Raw genomic sequence first — 20,429 nt, 5'->3', positions numbered from 1 at the left:
CCAGTCTGATGCATCCGTCTGCAAAACATAAGGTAGAGAGAAGTCAGGGAAATGCAGAAGCTTTTACCAACGTGAATGCTTTTTGGCATGGCTCCGTCCACTGGACCGGGTCTGGAGCTCCCTTTTTAGTGAGATCACTCAGCGGGCTGGTGACGTCTGAATAATTAGGCACAAACCTTCGATAATAGCCAGCCAGCCCCAGGAACTCACCTCCTTTTTGGTCTTGGGTCTCAGGCAGGTCGCAATTGCTGCGGTTTTATCAATTTGGGGCCAAACCTGACCATGACCCAAGTAGAACCCCAGATACCGTACCTCCACCCACCCAATTGCACACTTCTTCGGGTTTGCTGTGAGCCCCACTCATCGCAGCGACCTCAGAAAGGCCCTCAGATTCTGCATGTGCCACTGCCAATCATTACTACAAATAATGATATCATCCAAATAGGCAGCTTCTTCTATTCTCCTTAGGGGATTCTTCTATTAACCCCATATCGAGCATGGCCCTTAATTCTTCCCATACTACCTGTTTCTTGTGTTCGGGTAAGTGGTATGGATGACTATGTACAACTACCCCTGGGGTTGTCTTGATGTGGTGTTTTATGAGATTAGTGCAGCCAGAGAGAGGTGAGAACATGTCAGAGAAATTATTGTGCAACCTGGCAGCCTCCGTACGTTGTGATGGTGAGAGGTGGTCTCCACAAGGGACTGTGGTGAAGTGACTGGCTTTTAGATTCACCTCCGGTCCGAGCTCCTCCCTCTCCAAAACTACCATCACCAAGGATACGGGTACTGCCTCTCTCCATGGTTTTAGTAGGTTGAGATGGTAAATCTGACTCCCCATCCCTATCCGTACACACTATCTCATAATCAAATTCCCCAACTTGCCGTGTGACCTCAAAGGGCCCTTGCCACTTCGGGAGTAATTTTGAGCTCGATGTGGGCAGTAATTCAAGTACTTTATCTCCTTGTGCAAACTCCCGTAGCTGAGCTCCCGTTATACAGCCAGGGCTGACATTCTTGCGCCTGTAGCAAATTCTCCTGGGATAGTCGCCCCAATGTGTGAAGTTTTGCTCTCAGGTCAAGAACGTATTGAATTTCATTTTTGCTCTGTGAAAGTCCCTCCTCCCAATTTTCTTTCAAAATGTCTAACACGCCACGGGGCTTATGCCCATATAACAATTCAAACAAAGAATCGATTTAATACCCAATAATTCGTACAGCTTGCTTAGTGTACATGACATAAATGCTGTGCCCTGATCAGTGAGGATTTCTTTCGGAATCCCCACTCGGGAGTTAATTTTGAAGAGTGCCTCGCAACACTACGTGCTGAGATGTTGTGCAGCGGCACTGCTTCCGGATATCGCTTTGCGTAATCCACCAGGACTAACGCAAAGCGATGTCCACATGCTGTCTGTTCTAATGGCCCGACGAGGTCCATGGCAATTTGTTCGATAGGAACCTCGATCAACGGAAGGGGGCGCAATGGCACTTTTGGAGAGGCCCACGGATTCACCAGCTGACATTCATGGCATGCTGCACGCCACCAGCGAACATCCCTGTGAATGCACGGCCAATAGAAACGGGCCATGAGATGGCTTAATGTTTTCCCCTGTCCCAAGTGACCTGCCATCGGATTATGATGAGCCACCTGGAATAACATTTCCTGATGTTCTTTGGTATCAACAACTGGGTTGTATTTTCATTTGTACGAGTGTCCTGTATCACTCTATACAACCGATCTTTTATAATTGAAAAATATGAATATGTGAGTACGATGCCCTGCTTGAGACATTGACCATCAATCACTTGGTCAAATACGTGCTTCAGGATTTCATCTCATGACTACTCTGGCGGGAAAATCCCCTATCAGGAATTCCCTAAGGGCGGGGGAGGATGACACCCCCCCTTCCCCAGCGTCAGCCTGACGCTGAGTAGCCGCAGACGGCCCAGGTCACACCTCACCAGCCAGCACTTCGCACATCCCACACCGGTTTACTTTCTCACAGGACCAATCCACACACAATGCCTTCAATAATGATCCAAAAGCCAGCCAATTAGTTCCTAAAATTAGCGAATGGGTGAGGCAAGGACTAACCACCGCCTCAATATTATGCTTTTGTCCCTGGAATATTACTGTGACAGTCACTACAGGATAATCATGAATATCCCCATGCACACACCACATCTTCACCTGATTATTTGCCTCCAATGCCCCATTTTGAACCAAGCATTGATGAATAGAGGTTTGATTACAACCTGAATCCACCAAGGCTTGGTATGTACCCCCCTTAATACTCACAGGTATTTGGTACATCCCTGCTCGCTCGGGGGCGGTCTGTGGGGTGTCGGGGATCCGGATCAAGGCCCCCACCTCCATTACCAGGCACTGCTCTTGAACATGACCAAGCTCCCCGCAACTCCAGCAGACTGGCCCAAGCCTTCCGCCCAAACTTGTGGCAGCAGACTCCTTCACCTGGGATGAAGAGAGGGGAGAGACGGGGTTTGTGGTAGCAGAGAACCCCCATGACTGGGGAGCCGGTTTTGGGGGAATTTTCCCCCGTTTCCGGGGAAATGGAACAGGAAAGAAGGAAGGGGGGTGGGAGAGAACAGGGGAGGAGACATTAGAGGGGGGAAGGGTGTGGGGTGCGCCGGCCCACGGATATGATGACAGATGGTCTTCCGCCAGCTGGAGCACTTCGTACAGCGATGCCGGCCGGTGGCACTGGACCCACTTGGCTGTCCCCTTCGGCAACCGGGAGACAAACTGCTCCAGCACCACTAGATTGATGATGGCCGACCCGCTGCAAGATGGACTTCTTCAGCACCGAGTAGTCCAGGAGGTTGCCGACCAGAAGCTGCTGTGCTGCGATCTGGGCTTCCCCGGTCAGCCGTGGCAGAAGATGGACTGCACACTGTTCCGGCGGCCATTTCAGAGCTTCAGCTGTGTGCTCAAAGAGCTCAAGGTAGGCCTCTGGATCATCTTGAGGCCCCATCTTGGTGAGCAATATGTGGGGGTGCGCTGCTGCCGGGGACAGGGAGGTCGCCCCCTCCTGGGGTACTAAGCTCCGCAGCACCCCTGCCGGTCCTCCTCCTGGGCCCGAAGGAGTGCCTCAAAGCGCTGTTGCTACTCTCTCTGAAGCTCCATGAGGGCCTGGTGTTGGCCCTGGTGGATACTGGTAAGAGATCTGAAAACTTCCTCCAGTGGCGACGACTCCATGACAGTGTATCCTTCTTCCTCTACTCCCGGGTTTCGGCACCAATGTAACAGGTTCAAGGAATGAGGAAGCGGGAGACGGCGAATCCAACTCAAAGGTACATTTATTCTTCACACAAAAACATTCGCTTGACTGCGTAATGGTAAAGCTTCATATAAACACACAAAATGCTCTATGTAGTGGGACTGGCAGCTGCCAACACACTCGAAGCTTCACTCTGAGGTCTGGCCCCTTTTATTTCCCCTGTCTCTCACTGTGAACAAAGAAACAGCAATTACCAGAAATCATCTCAGATGAAAACCCTTACTGCTTCCTCTCTCCCCAGATGAATGTTCGACCACGCCCTTGCCTCCACATGGACATTCACCATTAAAGTGGAGGTGTGCTCTTTACTCCCAAAAGTTATAATGGTAACAGTAATGCTGCATGTGCAGTTCTACACAACTTGTAGTGCTGGCGAGAGAGCCTTTGGGTTTCAGAGACGAAGATAAAAGCGTCTGCCAAATGAATAAATGTAAATCAATGATGATGAGCCAATATATAGGGACGATTTTCATGCATGGCAGCAAGTTAAAAACTTTTTTCTTCTCTCTCTATTATTAATATATACAGTTGTCAGCATCAATCATGACCACTTTGTTGTTACCAACTAGTCCAACTAGTCCACACAAATAACTTTATTTGTTTAATAATTAATTTATTCATCCATTTAGACCAGGGGTGTCCAAACTTTTTTTACTGGGGGCCAGTTGCAAAAATAAATAAGGTGTTGTGGGCCGCACCGTTGTAATAATAATAAAATAAAAAAGGCTAGATGCCACTATTGCATCATCTTTATATTGTATGCTCCATATTAAGCAAGTTTAAATCACATTTTGTGTTAATAAAGGATATTTCTCTCACCAAGAAATCGTAATAGAACAGTGATGCAGGGTCAGGACTTAAGGGGGGCTCGGGGCAAAAATGCCCCCACAAGTGACAAAAAATGCCCTAAAGTTTAAAATGTGGGGTCACACAATGCCCTGGTTTCTGTTTTTTTATTTATACTGGTGACCGACATGAGTATACCGCAAGTGAGTGACCCTCATTTTGGGCCAAGAGGGGAGCACTCAGAATGAATATATGAACTATAGTCATATAGTATGAATTAACCCCTTCATGAACTCAGTCGGTAAGGGAGTTTATTTATAAAGAAAGTGTGTGACTTTATGGTAAATTACAATGGCCTGATGCAGGCGGTTGTGTAAAATGATGGGGAGCCCGTACTTAAGGGGAGGGGCATTAGTATATGTTTGGCAAACGAAACAGCAAGCGTTCTAAATAGAGAGGACTTGTGAAGAGAGAGATGTTACATCTAGGTTGTAAAACCTTGCTAATGTGTTTTGAGAAGACCATCCTGCTGCATAACATATGTCTTGTAAAGACACACCGTTCGTCCATGCCCATGAGGAGGCAATGCCTCTAGCTGAGTGTGCTTTAACACCAATTGGGCAGATTTTACCCTGTGACTCGTAAGCCAGGGCAATCGCATCAACGATCCAGTGAGAAAGTCTTTGCTTGGAGACAGACATTCCTTTCATGCGTCCGCCATAGCACACAAAGAGCTGAACAGACACTCTGAACTGGCGGGTGTGCTCAACGTATGCGTGTAGTGCCCACACAGGGCATAATAAATGCAAGGATTGTTCCACATCCTAAATAAATGGAGGAGGGAAGAAAGCTTGAAGGTGAACCACCTGCACTCTGAAGGGCGTGGTTAGAACCTTGGGAACATAGCCTTTTCTGGGTTTGACAGTGGCTTTTGAAAGACCGGGGCCAAACTCCAGACATGAACTGTCAATTGATAGTGCATGTAAGTCACCGACCTGTTTTACTGAGGCCAGAGCCAGCAGTAGTGCGGTCTTTTTTTTCTTCCTAATAACACTTTTTATTGATTCAACAATTGAAACAGAAAAGCAAAACATATATGCACAGAATCAGCATTTAACCCCCATTATTCCCCTTCCCCCTCCCAATCCCCAACCCCACCCTGACCCCCAACAAACATCCCTGTGGTCAAAGCCAAATTAAACAAACACACAAAAAAACAAACAAACAAAAAAAAAACATATATATATATTTTTATTATTATTTATTTATTTATTTATTTTTGTGTGTGTTTGTGTAATTTGGTTTTGACCACAGGGATGTTTGTTGTATATATATACATACATACAGTACTGTGCAAAATTTTAGGCACTTGTGAAAAACTTTCAAAGTGAGGATTTCTTAAACAAATAATGACATAAATAGTTTTCATTAATCAATTAATGTCATACAAAGTCCAGTAAACAGAAAAAGAGCTAAATCAATATTTGGTGTGAACACTTTTGCCTTCAAAAGGGGGCTCTGTGAGGGCCATGCCATCTGTTGCAGGGCTCCCTGTTCTTCTATTCTATTCTATTCTATTTGCAAAAGGAATGTTTGGGAGTATATAATGTATATTTCCTATTGACACACTAAAGTAGCAGATATAGATAACCATCTTAAGACAAATGTTTTTGTGAAACATCTTATGTGCTAAGACTTTTGCACAGTAATGTATAAATAATAATAATAATCACACACATTTAAACTATAAATCCCTCTCCACTGCCCCTCCCCGAGAGCCTTCCAAAAAGGTCAGATAGCTGTCCCACTTCATATTAAACACCCCCAGGTTGCCTAGCCTTCTGTCTGACATCTCCTCAAATGCTGCCACCCTGTCCATCTCTGTGCACCACTCCCGAAACGAGGGCGCACCAGCTGACTTCCATCCCCTCAGAATGATCTGTCTACCAATCATGACACTGGCTAGGACCCAATTTCAAAATCAAAAGTCAAAATCCTTGGGCTCTGGAGATATTAAAAGACACTTATGTGCTCAAGCCGAAACCTCTGACGGGCCTGCAGACCAGGGACTCAGTTTGGACGGTGCGGCGGGAGAAATCCAGAGTCAACTGTCCAACATATCTGTGATGCTGACGAAAGTTGTTGCCGACTTAGAGGATTTGGCTGTAATACGGCAATCAATTACGGCGATGGAGGCAAAATTTTCTGAGTTGGTTACAAGATTATCGGAAGTCGAGAGAGACGGATCGATTATCTGGAGTCATCGAAGAGAGAATTAGCTGCTAATCCACTGGCGACCAAAATTGATTTGGAATGAGTCTTTGAAAAATTGGAGGATTTGGAGAACCGCAGTAGGCGAAATAACGTATGAATTGTTGGATTCCTGAGCAAGAAGAAGGTAGAGATATGGTAAAATTCCTAGACCAGCTCTTCCCGAGTCTGCTCGGCATAACAGGCCACAAGCTGGAAATCGAGCGAGCTCACAGGGTCCTGGCTCGGAGATCCACTAAGGGAGACATGCCCCGATCAATTCTGGCCAAATGTCTGAGATCATCTGATAAAGATCTTGTGTTACGCGAGGTGAGGAGCAAAGGAAAGCTTTCTTGGAAGAATCACAACATTTTCTTGTTCCCAGACTTTGCGAATTCGACAAGAGAGAAATGTCATCGATTCAAGGAATGCAAGAAACTCTTACATATTTACAATATTTACATGCCCACAACAAGCACCAAATGTAAGCCAAATGATATTTCTCATGTGGCCCCAAGTGAGCTTGTCTCGCCGTACATACACTTGGTTGTCCGAGGAAGCTAAGCACCTTCCTTGTTCTGCCTAGCGGCTGGAGTTTGTTTTGTGGAATAACACTCCTTCGCGACAGTTTGTGGATGAATCTGCTCGTTCTTTGTTCTTGTGCCTCCTATTGGCTGGAGTTTGTTTTTTGGAGTATTTTTTTAATAGGATATTGGAAGGATTACATCATCTGCTGCACTTTTGAAACAGCCGGCTCACTGAACATTCGATTGACTGTCCAAGGAAACTAAACGTTTTTCTTTTTTTGTGCTGGTTCTGCTAGTGGCTGGAGTTCAAGACAGTTCTGTGAATGAATCAACACGTTCTTTGTGTTTATTCTGCATATTGGCTGGAGTGTGTTTTACAGAGTATTTTCTGTTATGTAATTTTGTCTCACAAAATTTGTATAGAAGCACCGGACTTGAGCAATCCGACGGCAAAGTTGTTGCGGGGTCTCTCATAGGCGTACATGGACTTTTTGAGTTTAGAGGATGGACGCCGGTTGGCGCTGTCGTGTGCGGGGTTAATGCGCACGTTTCTCTTTTTTCTGTTTGTTTGGTTCTGAGGCAAGCTCGAGATTTGATTGTTGTACTAATGGGGAATGTGGTCTTTATAATCGTGTTTTTGACACACAATCTATGTTTTCAAAACGTAAAAATGTCAAATGTTAATACGAGTGGATTGTCTCTCTCCACGTGGAATGTGAATGGGTTGGGGCACCCCATAAAAATCTTAAAGATAAGAAATATGATATTGTGTTTCTTCAAGAAACGCATCTTTCCCCGCAGGAAGCTGAAAAATTTGGGAAGATATGGGGTGGACATGTTTTCTTTAGTGCAGGCTCAAGTGAGAGCAGGGGGGTCATTACACTGATAAGTAAGCATCTACAATTGAAATGTCTAAAACAGATTAAAGATAAATTAGGAAGAGTCATTATTGTTTTAGCTGAAATTCAGGGGCAAATGTTGATTTTGGCTAATATTTACGCATCTTATGTTGATTAAGGCTTTTTTATAGATCTTGAAGGGATGCTGCAAGTCGCTGGCACCCCTCATAATATAATATTGGGAGGAGACTTTAATCTATTGATGGACTCAGTCCTTGATCATAGTGAAGCAAAAGTGTGTAAGCCCCCTAGAGCAACACTGACGCTTCACAGGATGTGTAAAACCATTTGCATTGATCGCCTCAGCACATTACCATATGAATAGTGCCCTCTGCTGGTGGGTGTGATCACATTAGGGATAATTAGCTGAGCCAGGAGAAATTGTACATCGCTTGGTTTCATACAGATTACATTGCAGGAGAATATTTGTTTTAAATTTGAATTGTTTTATTTAAAAGTAGACATTTTACGCTTTCTTTAGACATATGTTTCATGTTTGTCTGATAGATATTCGTGGAGTTTCTGTTCATTTTTGTGACATGTTTCAGAAAGATGCTCGTGGAGACAGAGACGGCTGAAAGTGCACCCTGTTTATTTTCTTTATTTTACAAAAGCACAAGGTTTTGTTGTTATTGTGAGTGTACACAAATAAAAGTAGACCCTTTATAGTCTCTAATGATGTCTTACACTTCTCTGTACGCCCAGAAATGACGGAGTATTTTAAGTTGTTTCCGCTGTTATGAGGAAAAAATCCAGCAGGACGCTCCGGCGCGTCCGTGGACCCCAGAGGGTTAACATCTATTCTCAATTTGGCCAGGGACATCAGTGCAAAAGTGATCTTCCATTGATGCAAGAGTTTCTTGAAGGAGTGTTTCTACACAAAACAAACTCCAGCCGCTAGACGGAACAACATAAAAAGAAACAAAAAAGGCGCCCAGCTTCCTCAGACAGTCAAGTGTATGTTCAGTGAGTCAAGCTCACTTGAGGGCAACGTGAGAAACACCAAATGGCATACTCACCCCATTGTCTCAATGAAAGACAATGCTTGCTGTGGGCATGTAAATGTTTTGCGGCCATCCTTAGTATCTATTCTCAGTTTGGCCGGAAACATCAGTGCAAAAGCGATCTTCCGTTGATGTAAGAGTTTCTTGCATTCCTTGAATCTATCACGTTTCTCTATTGAGTTCGCAAAGTCTGGGAACAAGAAAATGCTGTGGTTCTTCCAAGAAAGCCTTCCTTTACTCCTCGCCTCACGTAACACAGGATCTTTATTGGATGATTTCAGAAATTTGGCCAGAATTTATCGGGGCCTGTCTCCTTCCGAGGATCACCGAACCGGAACCCTGTGAGCTCGCTCAAGTTCCAGCTTATGGTCTGCTATGTCGAGCAGACATGGAAAGAGCCCATCTAAGAATTTCACCATATCCTGTCCTTCTTCTTGCTCAGGAATTCCGACGATATGGACCTTATTCCGCCGGTTACGGTTTTCCATGTCCTCCAACTTCTCCCAGACACGCTCCAAATCCAACTTTGTTGCTAGTGGATTAGCAGATAATTCTCTCTCCGATGACTCCAGATAATCGATCCGATTCTCGACATCCCCCACTCTTGTAACCATTTCAGTGAATTTTTACATATCACAGCAAGATCCTCCAAGTCAGCAACAACCTTCGTCAGCATTGCCGACATGTTCAACATCTCTCGCTGCATTTCCCGCATCTCTCCGTCCAACTCGACTCCCGGGCCCGCGGCCCACTCAGGGGTGTCAGCTTGAGCATGTAAGTGTCTTTTAATGTCTCCAGAGCCCCAGGATTTTGAATTCTTTGACATATTGTCCCCCTAGAATAGTTATGGAACAGAGTGTATTGAATCTCGCTGGTTTATGTCATAAAAAGTATTAAAACTAGCAAAGTGCGCAGAGCTCGCCGTGGCTATCCTCGCATGGTGTCACGTGACTCCTCAGTAGTGCGGTCTTAATGGAGAGCATGCGCAAATCAACAGAGTCCAAAGGCTCAAAGGGGGGCCCTGCTAGTGCTTTTAGTACCAAAGTTAGGTCCAAAGTCAGGACTGTAGCCAGCCGAGGTGGATTTAATCGTCTTGCTCCTCTAAGGAACTTTATGATTAAATCATGCTTGCCTATAGTGGCGATGGCTTCAGGCGTGATATGCAGATATAGTTGACACATAAACTTTGAGCGTTGATGGAGTTGGTCCTGCGTCTAATCGCTCTTGAAGAAATATGAGAATATCATGTATACACCAGCACTGCAGAGAGCATACTGACAGGCTGCATCACCGCCTGGTACAGCAACAGTACCACCCTCAACCGCAAAGCCCTGCAAAGTGTGGTGCGAACTGCCAGACACATCATCGGAGGTGAACTTCCCTCCCTCCAGGACATCTATACCAGGCGATGTGTGAAAAAAGCTCGGAGGATCATCAGAGACTCCAGCCACCCGAGCCATGGGCTGCTCTCGCTGCTACCATCAAGCAGGCAGTATCGCAGCATCAGGACCCACACCAGCCGATCTCTCACGATCAGTATACATCAGCACTGCACTTTATTAATCTCACACTGGACTGTCATAAATGATATTCTTTCTTAACAACACACTGGCAACTGACTAACAACCGACAGCCTGAATGTCAGTACAGCACAATACAACCTACTGTATATTTTATATATACTATTTTTTATTGTATACTGTGTATTCTATATTGTGCGTATGTGTATTCTATATTGTGTGTATTGTATTCTGTACATTGTATAGTATTATTTGTATATTGTGTTGTGTGTAATTATGTGCATATTAGATATGTAAATTGTGTTGTGTAAATCTGATGTTTATTGTAAATTGGTATATGTCTCATCACTGTCATGACTGCTATGTTGCTCGGAACTGCACCCAAGACTTTCACCCACTGTTGCACTTGTGTATATGGTTGAGTGACAATAAAGTGATTTGATTTTGATTTGATATAGGGCAGTTTACTGGGTCTTTACCATGTGAAAGACACCAATCAGTGAACAAATTCTATTTTAGCGCATAGAGGCATCTCGTGGACAGCGCTCTGGCCTGTAAAATGGTGTTCATGACTGAATGCGTCAATTCTGAAGCGTTTAGCATGCTCCGTTCAGGGGCCACACATGCAGGTTCCACAGCTTGGGCTGGGGATGCCAGATTGTGCCTTGTGCCTGAGAGAGTAGATTCCTCCTCAGTGGTATTTCCCATGGCGAGCTATATAACATCTCTATCATTTCCGGAAACCATGGCTGATTGGGCCATTTCGGCGCAATTAAAAGAACTGTTTCCATGTCCACTCAGACATTGCTGATGACAGAATGAAGGAGGCGCACTGGGGGAAGTGCATACTTGTGTTTCGCTGGCCATATGTGGGCCAGCATGTCATGGTAACATATATACGCCACTACTGCTGTGTTGTCCGAACGTATCAGAATGTGGTGATTCACAATATCAGAATGAAAAGCTCTCAAAGCTCTCAAAGCTAGAAAGACAGCCAGTAGCTCTAGGTGGTTGACACGTCATGGCCTTTTGTACCTGTTTCCAGGTGTCGAAAGTTGGGCATCCATTACACACAGTGCCCCAACCTGTGTTGGGTGCATTTGCAGTCAGCACTTTCTTTCTGAAAACTTGACCCAGCATAACACCCTGTTGGTAGAAGTCTGGCACTGTCCATGGTGCTAGAGCAGCCAAACAGTGGCGAGTTACTGAGATGCACAGGAAAATGAAATTACTTCAGTGGTAATGTTTTTTCAGTTTGAACTGAAACAGACACAGAAGAATGGTCTGTACGCGCTCGTTCGTGAGTTGCACACGCATGAACTCCTAAAAAGGAGATTTACTGGCTGGGGAAAAGTGTGCTTCGCCAGTTGATATTAGACTAGATTTTCCATATGGCAAAGCAACAAGTCTCACTCAGTAGTGCCTCTGATTGGCTAGTAATAACCAATCGCTGAGGTAATTCAAAACACACACACCGTTCATTTTCAATGGGGAGAGCACTGCATTGATACATTTCATGACTATGCAGGGAGCCAGAGACAGACTGAAATAAAGGACTTTAACTTGATACGCAGTTCCCTTGAATGCAAATCTAAAAAGCTGCCTGTAACGCGGTTCGATTGGTACATGTATGCGTCCTTCAGATCTATTGTTTCAAATCAGTCCTGAGGATGGATGTGCAATAAGATCAGTCTTTGAGTTAGCATTTTGAATGGGCGCAGTGCAAGCTTGCAATTCAAGCATCTCAGAACTAGAATGGGCCGAAGCCCGCCGTCCTTCTCCAGAACGAGGAATTAATGGCTGTAAATCCCGCTGTGTGTGTCGCAGTCTGTGCACGCAACACTGGCATATCGTGTGGTTAGACCACAGATTGTGCTCGATCATTGTAAACACCAGCTCTGACACATCCGTGAGGACATGCCATGCATTCACGCAGTGGGACAGCAGGCTTATTAATTCATATGAAACAACCTCTTTCGTGTTCTTTGCAGAAGATTGTGTATTTCGGCTCATAACACTGGCACGTCTTCAGACTGAACTGTGGAAGACAGAACACTGTTGAAACAGGGCCATGTTCAATAATTTTTTAGCACCCAGTCGAAATGCCAGTAAGAGCTCGCCACAGGGGGCAATTTGGTATGTTCATAACATGATATAATGCGCCACTCACCATTGGGAAGCGGTTGCACATAATGTGAGACTTTGAAGTGGGAAAGCCCTTTATTGAAAAGTGTGAGCGTCTCGTGCATGTGCAATGAGCGCTGTAATCTTTTTTCAATCTTTGTAATTCATTATAAGATATAATGCGCCGCTCACTATTGGGAAGTGGTTGTGCAAAATATGTGGGCTTTGAAGTGGGAAAGCCCTTTATTGAAAAAGTGTGAGCGTCTCATGCGAGCGCTGTACTCTTTTTACCATCTTTGTATGTTCATACATGATATAATGCGCCACTCACCATTAGGAAGCGGTTGTGCATAATGTGTGGGCTTTGGAGTTGGAAAGCTCTTATTGAAAAAGTGTGAGTGTCTTGTCGGCACAGGGCTTGCGCTGAGGCGGCTAACTTTGTTTGGGCCACGGCTTGCGTGGCTTTACCAGCGGCTTGGCGGTGATATTTGGCGGTGCTGAGGCAGCTGGTGTGGGGTTTTTAGCTGGGCGCTGGACCGAGACAGAGCAGGAGCGGGCCGGTTGTGATGAAGTACTGCTCCGTTTTGGCATAAAATGTCTCATAGCCTGTCACAGAGTCTTTGAAAAGGCAGCATCAAATAGAGCGGCTTTTCCCACATCACGCATTTCCATGAGGGTCAGCCAGATGTGACGATCCAAAAACAAAAGGTTGCTCATTGACTTGCCAGTGGCCTGTGCAGTGACTTCCGTGGCTCACAGCACTAAGTCTGTAGTGGTGCGGAGCTCTTTGAACATCTCTGGATCTTAGGCTTGCTCATCCATTTGTTTTAGGAGCTTAGCTTGGAAAACTTGGAGCACAGTCATCGCGTGGAATGCTGAAATAGTGTGGCCCGCCGCTAAGTATGCTCTTCCAGTCAGTGTGGACTCTAGTTAACATGGCTTAGAAAGATGAAAGGGGCATGAGTTCCACGCCCTGCTACTCGCTGGGCAGAAATGTGCTGCTACTGCCTCTTCGGGGGAATGACGTCTTTAAAAAGATGTTAACATATATATATATATATATATATATATATATATATATATTTATACACACAATATACAGTATACAATTGCTTTATAAAGATACACAACACCTGCAAAGTGCTGCGGGGAATTGGGATGCTGAAGTGGCCCGTTCGCCAGCGAAGCGTCAAGCAGCGAGGTGGAGTGATGTTCGCTGGAATACTGCAGGGGAGTGGAGAGTCTTCTCGTTGCCATGAAGATTCCACCCGCTGACTTGTGTAGTTGACGGCGAAGAAGTAGAGGGCTTCTAGACGAGAGATGAATCGCTGTCTTGAAGGAAGAAAATTCTGAGGAATGGTGTTTGTGCATCTGCTTTTATAGCGGACAGCTTCGCACCTAAAAGGGCGGGGCTCAAACACCATAGCCAATATTAGAATATTGCCGTTATTGCAGAGAGGTTTCAACTAGGTCGTGTGGAAGGACAACTCCCCATATGTGTTAGCATGCAATGTGAAGTGTACTGAGTCGTAAGGGAACAACAAGTCAGAAAACACAACAGCAATTCAGAAAACACAACAGCAAGACAGAAAACACAACAGCAATTCAGAAAACACAACAGCAAGACAGAAAACACAACAGCAATTCAGAAAACACAACGGCAAGACAGAAAACACAACAGCAATTCAGAAAACACAACAGCAATTCAGTCTAAACGGAAAGGGTAGGTACCATAGCTTCACGCCTGATTGGCTGTGTGGAGAATATCTAGTCCTTTCCTCAGTACTGGTTCTCTGCCCACTTGCGCGATTATTACAAAATTAATTCCAAATGCTCAATTACTGAAAATTGTGAGTGGTTTGTCACTCAGTAAAACACTAATGGGACACTTTATAACACAGAGAGCAAAAAGAGCATGCGGGAAAAGTTTAAGGTATGATGTTCATCTACGGTGTGTAAGGGACTGTCTACAAATTCCACAAACTGTGGAATTGTGTTTTCTGACTTGGTGTTGTGTTTTCTGATTTGCTGTTGTGTTTTCTGAATTGCTGTTGTGTTTTCTAACTTGTTTTCTTTCTGGATTTGCTGTTGTGTTTTCTGATTTGCTATTGTGTTTTCTGACTTGGTGTTGTGTTTTCTGATTTGCTGTTGTGTTTTTTGATTTGCTGTTGTGTTTTCTGACTTGGTGTTGTGTTTTCTGACTTGGTGTTGTGTTTTCTGATTTGCTGTTGTGTTTTCTGACTTGCTGTTGCATTTTTTGATTTGCTGTTGTGTTTTCTGACTTGGTGTTGTGTTTTCTGATTTGCTGTTGTGTTTTCTGACTTGCTGTTGCATTTTTTGATTTGCTGTTGTGTTTTCTGACTTGCTGTTGTGTTTTCTGAATTGCTGTTGTGTTTTCTGATTTGCTGCTGTGTTTGGAATTGTTATTTTGTCTTTGGATTTGCTGTTGTGTTTTTAGATTTGTTGTTTTGTTTTGCAGTTCACAGCCACTGAAGTTGTTACTTGCATTAAAAATGCGATTTTAATTTGATCAAAATGATTGCGCTCCCTTTATTTGGTTGGCACAGGGAGATGTGCGAGTGTTTTGAGCGCTCTCTCTTGTGTCCTTACTCTCAAATGGTGCTGAGAAGTCCGTGAACCATTGTTCTTGTTTCAATGAAACGTCAAAACGGATCAATTCACAACAATTAATAAAATTCCCAGCGCTGCAGAAGACATTCTAGGAGAGTGTGCTCGGCTTGCGCGTCTCTGTGCATGCTCAATAAACTCTGTGCAGCCGCTCGTGCTGCCCAACGGCAGCTCTACTCAATTATACGATGCGTGGTATCGGAACATTTTATCAAGAACAAGTACATGAGCAAAGTATCTAACCCGATACCAGTCCTATAACAAACACATCATTCTTTTTGCATGGCGCTTCATCTGTGGAAATCTGGAGGATTTCAAAGTCCTGAACTCTTCAATGGATAAAGTGTAATTTCGCAATTGTCCTGCAGGTATCTGCATAAGTCTATGTCCTTACGATGCTCTTTTATTATTATTATTATTATTATTATTATTATTATTGCTTTAAACAGTACAACATGACAACAAAACAATCCAATTTGGAACAAAGAAGAGAAATAAAAGAAAATGATAATAAAAGAACATTTAAAAGGGTATGTCCAGGGGTGTATTATGACTAGCAAGGGCCCTGGGGCCAAATTTATTTTAGGGCCCCTCAGTCCAATTATCTTTCAAAGTTGAGATCCACACAGTTAGTTTTCATTAATTAAGTCTCTTTTAATACCCGTTCTGTTATTTACAGTCATATTAACTCAAACATACAGCACGGTGGTGGTAAAGAATCCGCTCAACCGAAACAGGTTTGCTGAACAGACACTGTTCTTAAAGAGACAGTACCATTTTAATGTTTGTTATACATAATGTAAACTCAATGTAAATTCTACAAATTACACATACCATAAACAAGAATGAAAAAAAAAAATGTGTAATAAATGTTTAAACATGCATATATTTAAAGGGGCAATAATACATTATGACATATTTTAACTTTATCAAACACTTTAAATATTAAGAATTTAACAAATAGACTCCTACAGCACGTGCATATGGGTTTGGTGAAACTTGTCAAAGAGTTCAGGCAGTTCTGGCCTGCGCTGCTATATCTGTTCAAACTCGTCTGAATGATGGGGTGCGTTCCATTCAGAGGTGATCATCCCTATTCCCTATTATCTTTAAAGACTTTACCCTCCATTGTGAGAGCTTTGAAGGGCTGAAAGGTGTGGGGCTCAAAAATAGTTGTCATTTTGTCATTTTATTGGAAATTCTGTTTGCAAAGACCCTATAGCTTGGCTACCTTTATTATTCTTCCATTGAAAAGCTCTGTGAAGGCATCATGTAAGCCAAAATCCCTTAGAGTAGATTATATTAACAGAATTTATAAATGATCTAAGAATCTGTTTTTGAATGTTCAAAACTTCAGCTGTCAAAACTTACACACAAACCCTTTAATCTGCTTTAAGATGCTTTCTTTCTTTCTTTCTTTCTTTTCTTTCTCTTACTGTAAGACCCAGGAGCGGACTGGCCATCGCGAAATGGGGCCGAATGGGCTGCGATAAGCTGAAATGGGACACCGCGTTATGCAGAACGGGCCACAAATATGCAGAAAAGGACAGCGACACCCCCCCACCCCCCCTCAACAACTTTTGGGCCAGTTTCTATTTAAAATCCCAGGCCGATTTCTCTTCCCAGTCTGCCCCTGGTAAGACCTGTCAAAAATGTCTAACTTCAAGCATTTAAAAATATTTTAAGCTTTAACCAACATTATTATTTGTCTCAACAAACTTTACGTTTCTCGGTCAGTACCTTTGTACCACACAAAATAAAATATTAATATCTTCTTTTTCCCAACCACCAAAGCCCAGTTATTTTTTGTAATATTGGGGAGAAATGCAGTTATAGCAATGAATATTATAATAAATGTTTTTGTTTGACAGCACTTTTCATACAAAGCATAAAGCTTAACCCTATAAAGCCTAAAGTATGAAATAATAGTCAGAAAATTCACATTTCAAATTTTAAAGAGTGGCAAAAATAAAAAAAATAAAAAATTAGAAACAGGAAGGCAAAAGGGTCCTATAAGCAGGCTGGGGGCCCTCATAGTCACAGGGCCCTATTGAGGGGGCATTGTATAAGCTGACAGCTGAGGGGGCCACATATTCAAGCGTATATAAACATTTGTTTTGTTTATTAAGGAGTTGCTAACTCCTTTGAAACATTTGTTTCAAAATTGATGGGCTGCCAGAACTTGCAAACTTTACAAACATGGTTTTGCATGTCTTTTTCAGTTTTTGGGGATTTGTACTGAAACACCATTGAATATTTTTAAAATATATTTTATAAAAACATTTTCATATGTTAGTAGAACAAATGTCAAAATGACTTGCCATCTTTGTCTTTTTCCAGTTTTTCTTCACAGTCTTCCTCATCGTCATTCAGTTCGCAGCGGTAGCCCTTCTTCTTCAATAAGTGACAGATCAGGAAACCCAGAAGGCCCGTGATGAAGAACAAAAAGACAACGAGGAAGATTATATATGTTGGAGGGGGCTCACCCACACTGGGTGTCTCTTGGTCTGTCATCCCACCGTTTTCTCTCACAGTCAACAGTCTGCAAAGTGAAAAAAATTAAGGAAGGTAGTTGATGGGGTAGGTCATGCTCACACTTAACCTAAAAACTGGACACGCTCAGTTTTTCTCCAGCATTAAGGAAGTTGTCTTTGTCAAGCCATCTCACTCCTTTGGCTTGGAGAGATAATCAGCCGCTCAGCTCCTTAAGGGTATATTTCTTGCTAACAAGTGCCTTTATCTTGCTATCCAGGCGCATGTTGAGAGGAGCTTGGCCCACACCCTCTGTTCCAACTTCAGATATATCAGCAAGCTTCAACAGAGCCAGAAAAACACGGTGTAATTTTTATTCCATTGTATCACTTTTTTTAGTTAGATCAAATTATATTTATATTTAGAAAATGCTATGAAAGCATTGTATAGCTCTTGGATTACAGTATCAGCATATACAGCAATACAGCCTGACAGCCATTAAACCATACTTAACTTTATGTACGGGTTTCTAATGTTGGCAACTCCTTAATAAATGCTTTACATCTGTCCACTCTGCATTAGGGTACATTTTCAGAGGATACTAATGATGAATGAATGTGTTATCAATTTATAACATGTGAGTTAAAATATCTCACTATTTGGCAAGTATTGCATGAAAGTCTAAATTTTTCTTCATGTTGTTATAACTATATATCGGTGATTTCCTTTATAATGAATTTGTAAATAACGAATTAGTCATTGATGAACCCTTTATAAACCAATTATTTGTATAAGAGAATACAAATAAAATGTCATAACGTATTAGGCTTTAAAAGGAGGCTTTTTAAATGTACAAATCTTTAAAAGATGTTCTAAAAAACTCTGGTAACAGTATCTTATTCCAAAGTCAGCTGATGACTGTACTCGCAGGATGAAAAGTTGTGTGGTTTGTGTTTAAAGGGATAGTTAACCCATAAATAAAACGATCTGTCAGTTCCATCTGTCATTTACTCACCCTCATGCTGTTCCAAACCCTATGACTTTCTTTTTTCTGTGGAACACAGAAAATGTTAGAGACAGAATGTCCATTTTTAGGTGAACTATCCCTTTAAACAGCACAGAGAAACCTTAGTCAGCAACCAGTTCTGGCCCAAAGGCTTTTTATAGAAATTGTTTAAGATTTTGGATCAATTTACAAAGCATATCCCCATTAAATCTAGAGGAACGCTGGTGAGAATGAATGAGAGCTGCTCTGCAGAGTGACTCAGCATTTTCATGACCTCCACAACCAAACACAGACACTGATGACACTGCAAGTATTATTCTCATCCTCAAATCATTAAAACCTGATCTACCCTTGACCTTCCACTATTGATCAATGTGTTTTAGCTTAGTGTGACAAATTTAGAAAAAGAAAAAGAAAGAAATAGACCAATGGATCTGTTCAGAGAGCAGGGAAAATACAATGCTAAATGTAAATTAGAAAATGCAACTGCATAGTCAGAATAGTTTATCAAGTTAACTTCAACTGTTAAAAATTCGTCTCGAGACACCTGCTTTCTGCACTGCATCTAACTTTGCTTTAGCAAAAGGTTGTGTTCAGGGTGAACTACCCCTTAGAATGTCCCGTCAATGCATTTTGATTTGTGTGTGTCCCGTATTTGGAGCTGGACTGTCCCGTATTTGGCTGGTAGAAAATTGGCAACCCTGTGCTCCATAGATCTGCCATCCTGCAGAGTTCAACTCTATAATTATCCACACTTGAATCAGCAGATTTGAATTCACTTGAAAATTACAGGCATGTTTGTCAGAGAAGAGTTAGAACTAAAGCAGGACTATTGAACATCCCTGGATATGAGGTATTAAACAAAACCCATCGTCAGTTAAGCTAGATCACAAATGAACCATGAGAAATGTCCATATAAAACTTTTCATACATTCAAATGCAATAAAATATTAGTTTACTCAAAATGGCAAGCCTCATGAACTCTATCAAACTTCTATACATCTTAATCTAGAAATAAGCAGACAAATAATTAATACAAAAAAAAATCACGTAAACAATGATGCCAGTAGCAATATGAATTCCATGATCCCACATACTTTGAATTTTTAATAAAGACATTTCAAGCATTGTAGGCTATTATTTATTTTGAGAACAAATACTGTCAAATCTGTCTCAGTCACTTAGTATCACAATCAATCGGTTGATAATTTTCTTGTTTATAAGTGATATAATAGTCTTAGGGGGTGTTCACCCAGGACACATTTTTGCATTCCGTGGACGCGCTATTTTCAATAGTCAGTCAATGCGTCTTTAGCCGTTGCGTCGCGAGTCTTTTATGTTTATGACGCTGAAAAACAGCGTGAGCGTTGCGTTATAAGACGGCGTGTCAAGTGAAAAATAGTTTCCAGCTCTTTTTGAACACAACTACACGTGCTGTGTGAACGCCCCTTACTTATCAGTGTATCGTTATTCGCGATATTGCTGATCCGCTCGGTAAATACGTTAATAAAATCAGTGCGATGCTATTGTTTTGTTTAATGAATGTTTGGATAGATTACGGTGACATGGATTAGCGGTGGTACACCGGTGTCAAATTAAAATGGCTTTACAATTAAATGATATGTCCTGTGAGATGGCCTTATCCAGTAACCTTTAAAACTGAGAAAGTCAGAGACCAAATTACTAAACTGGTACTATTCTAGTTTAAGAACATGTATCATCCCTATAAAGCAATAGAAACGGATTACAATATTCTCGATTTACTCACCATTCCTCATGATGCTTTGAGCGATGACATTGAGAGGCTGAAGCAGCAGATGCTCAATAATAGTCTACGCTCCACTGTGGAACACACTAGGAAGATTCAACTCGGAGCAGTGTCCCATGGGTGGAGTTGCCTACGTTCACTCTCTG

At 42.6% G+C, this 20,429-nt stretch overlaps 1 protein-coding gene across 4 annotated transcripts in view; it reads right to left on the bottom strand.

The window, feature by feature from the left end:
* The window catches only part of rell2 (RELT like 2), a 30,170-nt gene extending 9,741 nt beyond the window's left edge, over positions 1-20,429 (bottom strand). Inside the window, exons 1-2 of one of the 4 annotated variants that reach the window (XM_051650362.1) lie at positions 20,284-20,429; positions 17,359-17,579 (exon numbers count right to left, since the gene is read on the bottom strand). In XM_051650362.1, coding sequence (XP_051506322.1) covers positions 17,359-17,551 — 193 coding nt within the window. In that variant the 5' untranslated portion in view covers positions 17,552-17,579; positions 20,284-20,429. Of the gene's footprint in view, positions 1-2,299; positions 5,099-13,542; positions 13,808-17,358; positions 17,850-20,283 lie in introns of those variants that run through there. The other 3 variants (XM_051650361.1, XM_051650359.1, XM_051650360.1) reach the window with 3 other exon arrangements.

The sequence above is a fragment of the Myxocyprinus asiaticus genome, chromosome 22, assembly GCF_019703515.2.
Source record: "Myxocyprinus asiaticus isolate MX2 ecotype Aquarium Trade chromosome 22, UBuf_Myxa_2, whole genome shotgun sequence".
NCBI lineage: Eukaryota > Metazoa > Chordata > Actinopteri > Cypriniformes > Catostomidae > Myxocyprinus > Myxocyprinus asiaticus.
The sequence above is the reverse complement of the archived record's forward strand: the minus strand, read 5'-3'. Positions and strand labels throughout refer to the sequence as shown.